Source organism: Limulus polyphemus, unplaced genomic scaffold (assembly GCF_000517525.1).
Source record: "Limulus polyphemus unplaced genomic scaffold, Limulus_polyphemus-2.1.2 Scaffold3113, whole genome shotgun sequence".
In the NCBI taxonomy this organism is placed as follows: Eukaryota; Metazoa; Arthropoda; class Merostomata; order Xiphosura; family Limulidae; genus Limulus; species Limulus polyphemus.
Genome location: NW_013668723.1, coordinates 41,029 through 54,097, shown reverse-complemented (window position 1 = coordinate 54,097; position 13,069 = coordinate 41,029). Strand labels below are relative to the sequence as shown.

The following is a 13,069-nucleotide window of genomic DNA, read 5'->3' as shown; positions in this document are numbered from 1 at the left end:
TAACATGACAGCAAATGTACCTGATCGTACCTGATGATGACAAAACCTTGTCGAAACGTTGTACATTTGCTGTCATGTTAAACTTGTATTAAAGTTTTTCTTCATTACCCATTTAAGCCGTCTCCAGCCATTATTAGTCTCAAAGTGGGTTCCTCGTCATCGAATTTAAACGGATTGGTTTAGTCAGAAAAATAAGTAACCAAATATATTTGTAATTAATTCTTTGTTTTTATATATTTTCTCTATTGTTTGTGTTATATTTGGTGTTTAAATGCAAAACATAAGCCTTACTTCTGATCCATTTTCTAATGTTAATGACCCAGGTGATTCTCTGCCTGCCTTTTTATCACCAATATGACATGCCTATAGTGGTGATTGGTGAGCTATTCATATGACTTGTGTTTGTGTTTTTTCAGCTTGTAGTTTTACATATTATTTTCAGAAGTTTGTATGTAAGTGAATATGGTATTCTTGAGATAGAAAGATGATCACATTTATGCTCTTAAGTTTCCATAAGTTGTATATATGAGCTTGAAATGTTTAGCAGGAGTTCTGGATTCTCCATCCATATTATAATGTAGTGGTTAGTATGACAGGTTAGAGATCACAAAACACTGTACTTTCAGTTTTGGAGCATAATAACTGTGACAGTTAATCATACTATTTGTAGCTATCTTTGGTCAACAGTTATAAATTTTACAATGGCTATGCTGGACCTTTGGGTCTCATGTCTTGGCCATTAAGCCCAGGTGTTGCATATGTTCTTGTTATATTTGGAAACAACAAATACTCTTATGAGGCTAAAGTTTTTGTCACAACATTTGATAAATCTGTATGTGCGACGAAATGTTTCTTATAAATACTTGTATTATACGTAGCTGAATTGAATTGATATGTTCTTAAAAGACCAGCTCAGTTGTTAAAAAAAATTATCTGTGCATAATTCAATTCCTTGTTAAAGCTTTTATGAAACCTCTTGAGATTTAATTTGTTTTATTCTGTCAGCAAAAACAAAATTTAGTAAAGGCACATGCAAAATAATTTAAAGGTTATGGTGCTCCCTCTGCAATTTTATTTTTCTAAATTGGTATATTGATGTGTTAGATTGAAATGTTCACTTTAAATCTCTTCATTTTAAAGGTACAGTGAAGTAATTTATACAAATACAAAGATTTTATAATGTTAGTGGGTGAATTATTAAAGATTTTTGTGAGGCATTCATGATAATTATACTCATTTATATATCATCCTGAAAAGTATTTTTTGGTTAACCAATACCATACCCAGTTTCTTATGCTAACTGTAGCTAGCAGTACAGATTAGCATAAAAATCTGTGGTTTAAATTTAAACTTACTGGTAATTTCACCCTGTTAGTTAAGTTTGAAGTAAATGTAAATTTCTTATTGGTGTATTAGGTAGTAAAGAATTTAACTTAAATATGTACATGTATCTATTGTGAATAAATCTTGCTTTATTTATTGTGAACCCATAATGGGCCTGTTAAGAAACAAGTTGATGAAAAGTATTCGAACATGAACATCTAGTTGTAATGTGTCATTACATCCAGCTTTTCTTTATCTAAGAAGAAAATATTTAGTTGTGAAGGTTCATGATCTGTAAATTATGGATTACCTGTGAATTAATGCAAGTTCTTTTACTTCATTGGTGAATTGATGTACATAGGTTTGGTTATGTTGTTCTTTTTTTTTCCCACTTACTTTAGGGTATCATTGACAATGGATGGGGGGATGCTGTGGTACCATTTCCCTTGCAGGGGGGTCCAAAGTTTTCCAGGGAAACTTTGTGCCAGTAGATGGTTTACTCCAAATCACAGACTTTTAAATAGAGAAGTGTTTCAGGTGTCGAATACCTGTGGATTTAAACATGCAGGAACTAGTTCGGGTAAGTTTACAATTTTGGTTAAGATATTCAATGAATAAATAGTAATTTAAAATAATTTTATTCAACCGAAGCTCAAAATCTCTGAATTATTCGCAACAGCCTAATTGTGTTTGCAAATCTGTTTATCAAGTTCAAAGTCATTAAGATCAAAGTCTAATTGAAATCATATTTTTATCAACACAAAAAAAAAATGATGGGTATACTCAGTAATATTAGGAATGATAAAAACATCATGTAGTTGCTGGCAAATAATTAAACTTTCTAACATCATCATGCAAGATATGAATAGGCAGACTCAAGAGTACAGTATTTGAGCATTCATTTCTATCGAAGCATAAAACTTGTGTAACAGGCACTCCTGTAACAAGATAGATTAGGGTGCACGTGATCCAAATAATTTAGTGTTTATATCTGTAAGCATGAAAATGTCAAACTTTATCTGGCTTTTCAGCCTCCTGCATTTGTGTATGGGACTACTTTGTCAAAATAAGCACTTATTTTTAATTTAAATTTTTTAGTTCTTTTAACAACAGTCGTCTGTGAGAGGAATTTTTCAGAGATAGAGAGAGAGAAGAGAATTAAACACCCATAAAAAAAGTTTCTTTTTGTATGAGCACTGCTCTACCATTAATGTTGGTTATTCAGAATAATTTCAAACTAAAAGTTTTATCTTTTTTAGAAGTACATATTCTTCAAAATACATCTATTAAAGGGCCTTTTGGTTCATCTTGGCTGTCCTATCCACTAAATTAAATTCTAAAAAATTTGTCATTCAAATATTTATCAAGCTTTCCATTAAATTAACTACATCCGCCACATCTGAAGGCAACCCATGCCAAAGTCCAATCACTCTGTTTGAAAAAGAAAGCTGTTTTAACTGAAGATGACTGCCAAAAATTTATATTTGTGTCCCCTAATATTACTTTCTTACCACTTAGTATGAAAAAAAGATGATGCATCAACACTATCAATTCCCTTAACAATTTTAAACACCTCAATCATCGGAAGTATGTTCTTATTCATCACAATATACCAAAATTTGTGGGTGTTGTCTATGTAAGTGTTTGTTAGGTAATCAGCAGTATTGCTAGCAATATAGTTTTTGAGGTATTAAGTTTATAACTTTGGAGTACCTGTTTTATTTAAATGTAAGTTATTGAACATGTAAATTACCAATTTATTATGATTGGAGTCCAAAAAATATGTGATAAAACTTGTTGTTGGCGTATAGACATAAATTGTTTCAAATGTGAAGGGCTATAGTGTCGGGTGATTTGTGATAATGTCAATCAATAAATCGGTGTCTCCGTTAATTGATTAGTATGATGTTTTCCACACCATGATGCGTGCAAGCAAGTTGATAGCATGTGCTACGAAGACGTCACCCTCTCTCTCTGTCTCTAGTCAGCAGCTCGAAATTAGAGACAGTAACCAATAGCCTTGGTAGCTTTGCAATAATAACAAAACAGGGCAAGATTTTGATTACTTAGATATTTGAAATAATTAGAAGGATTAATTTCAAGTTGATTATCGTCATGGGAATCAATATCATCAGATTTAACCATAATTTAAATTATTTCTACTTTAAAAAAAATGATGAATCGTCACTTAGTTCGTATATTTTTTGTAACTATTTATGAAAGCTTTTAAATAGAGGAGTTTTGTTTTGAAAGAAATATTTTAGTATTAAATGAAGAGGACCATTAAAAAAGTCTGCTCTCTGTGTTTATTGTTTTTCTGTGACATTTTGATAGATCTCTTGAAATTTGACTTTTAAAACTTAAGGTTCTATTTAGTTGCTCGAGTTTTGTTCTTCTGTGCTGTAAATGTTAATCTGTTTGAAAAGGACATGAAAACAATCATGTTTGTGGAGATGTTTTCAAAGTTTATTTAATTTTTGTCAAGTGTGAAAAAGATTTTTGTCATTTACTCTGATGCTACGTGTGCCTGCACACTGGACTGAATTAATTATGTTTTTTTTTATTGGTAACCATTGGATTACCTTAGATGTTAGAGAGCCATCAGGCAGGTGGCAAAGATTTGAAAAGAATCCGCTGATCCGTTATTTTCGAAGATTAAAGTGGGTATCCATTCCCTTGAGTTTGGGCTTTGCTTATCTTGCTTATCAGCAGTTTTGGCATGTCTACAAACGGGAAAAGTCAAAAGTCACTTCAGGAACTCAATTAGCAACAGATTTTGAAGTGAGTAATACATTGATATCCTTGCATTTATAGAAATTTTAATTACTTTTTTTTATGTAAAGATGTTTTAAACCATAGTCATTTTTAAAAAAAAAGTATTTAGAAGTAGCACAAGTTTCATATTTTTTGTTACTGTAAGAATAACATTATGTTATCGTTTATGATAAAATATTGACTAATGTGTTAATTCAGATCTTTTAGAAATTGTTACATCACTTATAGTACATTCAATTATTATAATTTCAACAGGCATATCTAGGAATGAATAAAAATTAATATTTTTGGAAAAGTGTTCTTAATGATTTCAACACTATATTTGCTGCACAAGTAAAGTGTAAAAATATAGATTTTTGTAATTCTTTTTTTTTTTTTTTAATATTTGATGCTTATTGTGATTTTGTTTAGGTTACTCTGATTAAGATGCTGCCTTTACGAACTTCATCCCGCTTGTGGGGCTGGATTAATAATATCAAGCTTCCTCTTCCCTTACGCTCCCCAGTTATCAACTGGTTTGCTAATACGTATAACTGTAATATTGAGGAGGCGTTAGTAGATGATGTTACTCAGTATCAGAACCTGGGAGAATTCTTTCGAAGATCTTTAAAACCAGGAGTTCGACCCATTTGTGAAGGCAAATGTGTGGTAAGTTATTTTTGGTGATAAAAAGTTCCACTTTGGTTTAACAAACATGTATAACTAAGGTGATAAAGGATCCAACATTCATTTAACAAACTAGCCTCAGTTGTGTTGGCAGAGGATCCAACATTCATTTAACAAACTAGCCTCAGTTGTGATGATAAAGGATCCAACATTCGTTTAACAAACTAGCCTCAGTTGTGATGATAAAGGATCCAACATTCATTTAACAGACTAGCCTCAGTTGTGATGATAAAGGATCCAACATTCATTTAACAGACTAGCCTCTGTTAAATGAATGTTGGATCCTCTGTCAACACAGCTGACTAGCCTCATCTGTGTTGACAGAGGATCCAAATTCATTTAACAAACTAGCCTCAGTTGTGTTGGCAGAGGATCCAACATTCATTTAACAAACTAGCCTCAGTTGTGTTGACAGAGGATCCAACATTCATTTAACAAACTAGCCTCAGCTGTGTTGACAGAGGATCCAACATTCATTTAACAAACAAGCCTCAGTTGTGTTGACAGAGGATCCAACATTCATTTAACAGACTAGCCTCATTTGTGTTGATAAAGGATCCAACATTCATTTAACAAACAAGCCTCAGCTGTGGTGATAGAGGTTCTACATTGGTTTAACAAACAAGCCTCAGCTGTGATGATAGAGGTTCCACATTGGTTTAACAAACAAGCCTCAGCTGTGGTGATAGAGGTTCCACATTGGTTTAACAAACAAGCCTCAGCTGTGGTGATAGAGGTTCCACATTGGTTTAACAAACAAGCCTCAGCTGTGGTGATAGAGGGTTTGACATTGGTTTAACTCTGGGCTTACAGGTACCCTTTCCTGCACACATTTTACTAAATTACATTCTAAATTTAATTAAACAATTTTACTATCAATGCATGTCAATGAAATTAGCACTACAATTCAAAGTTTTATATTATCTAAGCTTTATTTCAAAAGAAACCTTTAAAAAAAATACTTTAACTTCAGTTTTGTTATCACGTGATGGTCTCTTGAATAGTAAACTATATGTGGTGTACTTCTGTCTCTAACCAGAAACTAGGTTAATTGCTCTGTTTATGCATCCTTCTTTCAACTTCCTTTGTGTCAATTCTTCTCTGCCACAGGAAATATATCTTGCTAACTCCTCACAAATGCCACACCCACCTTCTATATTAGATTTGAGATTTAGAAGCCACATGTACTTATATAACATACAAGTTCATAACCAACTGAAAGTGTTTCTTGCCAAAAGTTACAAACAAATCTTTATTAAAGTACTTAATTAAAAAATCATATTTTTTGTGTACAAAATCCTTGTAATGTCTTCTGATGGTCTACACGACTTCGTGAAGACATGCATACATTATCAAAAAGTTATATATATATATATATATATATATATATAGTGTAACTAATTTCTTGGTTACTTTGGTAGTTATGTGTTAGGCCCATAAGTGATTCATTGCTTTATATCCGGCAGGTTTCTATTTCAGTTGCTAACGGTACAGTAACAATAGGAAATAGGCTTAAAAAGATTAGAAGAAACTTCGGGAGTTTTACTTGGAACTTTACTGTTCGTACTGAGTACTATTCACTTTGTTTCTTCTAGTTTCTAACTCATCTGCTAGCAATAAAATAATTACAGAAAATAAGTGTGAAAAGGTGAAAGTGTAAACTCTGGCCATAAGTACTTTGAAATTTTGTAATCACTACTAACAATACTATACATTTTATTTTTCAACCTTTAATTTCGTTATACATTGATTACTTACCGACAACCTGGAGAAATAAGTATAATGTTACAGTACAAAAAATAACAAATAAAATATAAGGCTTTACTGAAAATAAAAATGTTTGATATCTAAGTATGAGGTTTTTTATTTTTCCACTTGTTTTAACTGTTTATTATTATGAAAGTAACTAAAATCATAAAAATAGAAAGTCGTTAGTAAAGATAATGAAATAAAAATAATATAAACCCTTCAATGGGTATAAATGCCAGAAGCTTCTGCATTACACTGTTCGATAAGGTCATGTCAGTGACAATAGATGGATTCCACCCAACTCGTAATAGAAGTATTAATAAAAAAAACCTTATCTGTGGTGATAAAAGGTTCCACGTTGGTTTAACACTTTTCCGATGTGCATCTTTTTCTGTGCAATTCACAAGGTGTTAGTGAGTTACATTCAAAATTTTATTAAACTTCTTTATTTTCATGGTGTAGGAATAAATTTGGCATAAAAACATGGGTAATAATCCATATTTTAATAGTATATAAGTTTTAAATTCTTAGTTTTATATGGCATTATTTTAAAAAATCCTAAATATCTCCTAGTATGATAATTGTGGCATTTTCTCTGTAAGCATCCTCTCTTCTCTAATTTATTTACCACCCCTCCAAGAAGTAGGATATTTAATGTAAATTACTCATTATAAAGTTATCACTCAGGCAAAGCATAATCTTTATAGCCTTCAATCTTTAGGGTAGAGAAAGTAACCGATAAAATATAAAGTTTTACTGAAAGAATGTTTGAAATCTGTTTAGGTTTTAGAGATTATACAAATTAAGTGTGAGATGTTTCAGATTAAGAAAATCACTTTGTACTCGGAGCATTCAACTCTTTGTCAACCATATATTCATGGAGAAAGTTTTAGTGAAAATACTTCATTAGAAATTCTCATTTTTTTTTGTCTACAAATGACTGAATGATTATTAAAAACTTGCAATATTTCGTGAAGATACACAAAACATATTAACAGTTATAGTATGGAAACTATAAATGTCAATTTGGGGTCACAGACTCAGTCAATTCGATTGAGCCTGTAGCAAGAGAGTCAACAAACAAGCCTCAGCTGTGTTGATAAAAGGTTCCACATTAGTTTAACAAACAGGTTTAGCTATGGTGGTAAAGGGTTCCATGTTGGAACTAACTACATTGAGGCAACATATGATCTTGACTCATGATTGCAAGATAACAACAGGAGGATCTGTGCAAGTTTATATATAGAAGTGTGCAAATTTATTGATTTGTTGTTGCTATGAAATAAAACCATTGTAGTTTAAAATGTTAAAAAAAAGCATCGAAATAGACAAATTTCTGATTTATCTCCCTTGATCCATGAATTTAGTATGTTAAAATTTAACTGATTTAAAATTTTTAGATAGAAAGCAACAGAGTGGTCCAACACAGTCACGCATGGTTGCGTTTAGTGCATTCTGTATCAGTCATTATTGACAGAAGTTTGAAACTTTCAATCCTTTTCATTTGACACGTGGTCAAATGCATAGGCACACATTTTTGGTCACATTACAATTTTAAGTTCTCCTGAGGAAAGTGGAAATGTGTTTTGAATTTGCACATGCGAAGCACTTCACATGAAGTTTTTGTCATGAAAACGGTCTGGGTTTTCATGTCGGTTTGCATAGATATATAAGGCCACTCCAAAAAAAAAAGCTTGTATCTTTTATTTTTTTAACTTGAGGTTGGTCAGTCAGTTTTTTTAAACTTTAAGTAATTTCCATTACTTCACATATTACCTGTACATTTATATCTCCATTTTTGTTTTGTTTTAGCATTTACCTGTTTCTCAGGATCATCTCTTAAATATATAAATAAATGGCGTACACGGTTTAGTGAAATACATGTAGGTAAACTGCAGAAAACATACAGGACGGAATAAGTTACTTTAAGTAGTGCTAAATAATATTCTAACATCGTATTAAAGGTGAGTCTGTTCAATGATGGAGCAAGATTGTTGCCAGCTGTAAGAATCATGGTTGTTTTTGAGTTCTAGATATGTTGTTCTTTTTTTTAACAATTATGATTTTGGAAAATGGTAAGTCAGAAGGTTTTTAAAATCAACATGACATTTAGATACAATTCTTAATTTAATTTCTGTGCAGTACTTTTGTAACAGAAGTTTTTTCTAATTAATATTTGTTCTTATTTCATTCCCTCTACACAATTCAATAAGATTCCTAAATCTTACAATTAAAAGGAGTACACAATGTTAAAATAATTGGCCAATAAATAATTATTTATTGTCCAATTATTTTAACACTCTATAATCGTTTTAATTGTACATACCTGCACAAGTGCCATTTTAATTTATTTATTCGTACATCTTTCTCTTCAGAAAAACGGGTATTTTGTGCATTTTCTTAAATTCATCACTCGGGATTTTGTGAATGGGAAACTCAGTCCCCTTGTACTAAACAGATGATTTTACTTTACTGATCTGTACATTTATGCCTTTTTTACATAGGTAAAAAGAACTTAACTCTTAAAAAAATCAGCTAACACACTGACATTTTTGTGACCTATTGCCTTGTCTAAGTCGTCAACAAAATGAAACTTTCCATATGATATAACAGATTGGCTCCATTGATAATCTAAACTGGAATTCAAATGTATAAGTATTTTAAAATATGTTTAAACAACTATTAAAAGATGGCATTTTTAAGTGTACAAATCAAAAGGGAAAAAAAACCAACCTATTATTGTCATTTCGTATATTTTCTTTCTGATTTGTAGAGAAAAAGGCAGTCATTTTGCATTCTTATATCTAGTAAAGTCTTGTATGTTTTTATTTTGCACAGTGGGGTTACTAGAAGTCTTTCTTAGTATAGGGTTTAGTATGTTGGCCATTTCATTAAACACATTAAAACAGTTTTATATCAAAATTATAATTTTTTTGTTTGTAAATAATATAAAGGCATTTTAATAGTTAATTCAGTGTTCATAAAATAAACTCTGTATTGATTTACCCTCCAAATTCCATTAAACTTGCACTGTTCTATATTTTTATATGCCTGCTGGGTTCTATGTATATGGATTGCCTTCTCAACACCAAACTAAGTTTGACTTTTTGCAGTTAATGCTGACAGGGATGTATGGAGAATTTAGGTAATGTTGTAACAGTGGCAAAATGGGGAAAAACATTCTGCTAGAAATCGGGTGGGCGATTCTTAGAAACTTTTTTTTTTAAGTGGCCTAAGGGATGTTATTTTTAAAACATTTTCTAGTATAGCTAATATAGTGTGGTGTTGCCATTAAAATCCATAAACAGAAAGAGAATTAACACTTTGTGAGAGCCGAACCTTTACATACTACTGGTTGGAGTTTAAGAAAAATTCCAAAAGACCTCAGCTCTTCACCAAAATACTTCTGTAGTACACATTGGACAGACACAAGGAAACCCAGTCCTGTAACATTAGTCAAGGCAGGAGAAAGTGTGAGAACTTTGCTGATGACATTACAAGTCATGCACAGTTTCAAGTTACGGTCTCAAGAATTCTTCGGTGATGTGGACTTTCGGGAAGAGTAACAGCAAGAAAGTCATCACTGTGTAAAAATAAAATAGCTGTCATGAAAAAAATTTGTGTCCTGGTATTTGTAACAATGGAACATTGTACTTTGGGCAGATGAATCTCAATATGAATGTTTTTTTTTCTAACTGACATGTATATGTTTGTCTGAGAGGTAGCAGAAAGAGTACCAATGGTCAAGAAAGAAGTATGCCCTGTGGTGGTGGTTTGGGTATAGTGTTGGCAATCTTCACGATATTGAGGGAATAATGGATCAGGATAAATAACACAGTATACTGTTGTATACGTCTGGAAAGAAGCTGATTGCGCAGGTGTTCGTATTTCAAGACCCCAGATACAGTTTCAAGAAAGTTCAAGATAATTTAGAGAAAAAAAAGAAGGCTCAGGAGATATCCATTAAATAGAATGGTGACCACAAATTCAAGACCAAATATGTGATTTGCTGGACTGAAGAAAGGTAACAACTGTACTAAAGAAAGCTTCTGGACACAGCATCAATAGAAATAGAATCAAATTACCCAAGAGACTTTAAGGAAACACAAGGGTGCCAAAGCTGTTATTTATGCCAGTGGTGTCCACATTAAAGAAACTTCAACAGAATTTGTAGAGTAACCTTGTTATAAATTCCTGTAAGATACAGCAAATCGATTAACATTTTATGTGTGTAAAACTCATAAAATGACAATTGTCGGGTGTTCTATCACATTCGCACACTGTGTGTGTGTCTCTCAGCGAGTTCAGAAATTTATTTAATTACTGGTTTAAGTTGTTTCTTTTTAAGTCACTTCCAAGAGAAAATCTGTAGGCGACTTTCTGATACTTTCTACATGTGGTATTGTTCTACCACATTCACACACTGTGTGTGTGTGTGTTTCTCTGTCTCTTTCTCTCTCTCTTTATATATATATATATATATAATTTTTTCTCCCATTTGTATGAATGGGTAATATACAATAAGAACAACTTTTATAATGATTTACATGTAAGAATTAGGTATTCACAAACAATAGTGTCATTATTGCTAAACAGTGCCTGACACTAGCATTTTGTCACATAATCATCTGCTTTCAGAGATGTACTATATTAAACAAAATGGTGTTTGTAGTATTGTCTAATCTTTCCTTTTTACTTGTGTGATAAGTTATAAGAATAAAGGTACAGATCTTTGAAAACAATGATATAATTACGACTACCATTTCTGATCACATTTAATTACTGGTTTAAGTTGTTTCCTTTTTACGCCACTTCCAAGAGAAAACCTGTAGACAACATTCTGATACTTTAACAAATGGTTTGTTAAGCAATATTTAACTAGTGCACTTTGATCAACCTTAAGAACTGTTAATTCGTAATTTTGTTGTTGTTTTGGCATAGAAAGTTAACTATTGTTTACGGATAGTGACAGTTTTTTTTTGTTTTTTTAAATACACGGCGCTTTGTACTAAAGTGAACATCTTAGAAATAAACTTTGGTTTAGTTACTCATGAAACATTTTGACAATTGGCATATTAATATTTTCAAAAGAATTACCAACACCAGAACTGGTCAATTAACTCAGTAAATAGATATAATTGAATGAACATTGATTACATCCACTATAGTAACTTAAAATGATCGACTAATCAAACTTAGTATTTCTATTTTTTATTAGTCCAACTATCCATAATTTTTGTGGGAACAATTTATTAGATTAATGAGCATGATTATTAATTGATTAGCAAATTACACTAATTGCCAAGTTGTAATCACCACATGCAAGAAATTTAACTTTATACTAAATTCTAAACATAAATTAAAAAACAGTTTTGTTGCATTTGAATTAGTTATTCTAAAATGTTTCAAATGGTAATTACAAGGTTATATAAATAATTTTGAAGTCAACATAAAAGATAAAACCTGTTTTTGGGGAAGTTGATTTCTTATGATTAGGTAAAACAAAGCATGTACTAACATTATTAAGTGATTATACATAATAGTTTGGTAAAATTTAACTAGAATTTATTGAGGAGTGGTTTTGGTGTGTTAATAAAACTTGTTTAATCTTATTATTTGTGACACGATTTTAATATTTTATTTGGCCATTCTTTATTGATTACTTCACACGGAATTTAATAATGAAATTTGCTTATTAAATTGAAATATTTTTCTCTAGGTTAGCCCAGCAGATGGCACAGTTTTAAACTTTGGAAAAGTCCAAAATGGACGAGTAGAACAAGTGAAGGGGATAACATATTCCCTGCCTGGATTTTTAGGTCCCAATTTTGGGAAATCGAGTATAAAGAAAGTGGAGAGTGAGGTAAGTTTTTGTCTCATTTATTTATTAATCATGTATAGCTCTAATGTTTCATGATGGTTTTGCAGTGTTAAAGGAGAAGGTTCAATAATCTGGTAATTTTACTCACTCGTCGAATGTTTTTATTTACTTTTATTGTGTTCACCTCATTTCACTAATGTTAAAAATTATAAAATAAGTATTAATCTTTTCCACAACTCAAACTTACAAATGTCACATTTGAGATTCCATCTTCAGTCATTGTCAGAATTGTGACCAGTCAATCCTGTAAGTCTTGGATACTGGTATTGCGGTCTGTTCATTAGTCTAAAGAACCCCATTACTAACACTATGTACCCCTATTACTTTTGCATTAGTACAATGTAAGACAGGAATTTACCTGTGAAGTGTGTTCAAAAATCATGTGATCAGTGTAAGCTTTAGACTAAAAATCATGTTCTCAGTGTAAGCTTTAGACTAAAAATCATCTTGTCAGAGTAATCTTTAGCCTAAAAATCATCTTGTCAGAGTAATCTTTAGGCTAAAAATCATGTTATCAGAGTAAGCTTTAGGCTAAAAATCATATTATCAGAGTAAGCTTTAGACTAAAAATCATATTATCAGAGTAAGCTTTAGACTAAAAATCATATTATCAGAGTAAGCTTTAGACTAAAAATCATATTATCAGAGTAAGCTTTAGACTAAAAATCATGTTAT

General features: G+C 31.4%; 1 protein-coding gene across 1 annotated transcript in view; it reads left to right on the top strand.

Moving 5' to 3' along the window:
- LOC106468687 (phosphatidylserine decarboxylase proenzyme, mitochondrial-like) overlaps positions 1 to 13,069 on the top strand; it is a 51,555-nt gene that overhangs the window by 27,757 nt on the left and 10,729 nt on the right. Inside the window, exons 3-6 of the mRNA XM_022397053.1 lie at positions 1,725 to 1,903; positions 3,911 to 4,104; positions 4,510 to 4,746; positions 12,233 to 12,376. Coding sequence (XP_022252761.1) covers positions 1,738 to 1,903; positions 3,911 to 4,104; positions 4,510 to 4,746; positions 12,233 to 12,376 — 741 coding nt within the window. The 5' untranslated portion in view covers positions 1,725 to 1,737. The remainder of the gene's footprint in view (positions 1 to 1,724; positions 1,904 to 3,910; positions 4,105 to 4,509; positions 4,747 to 12,232; positions 12,377 to 13,069) is intronic.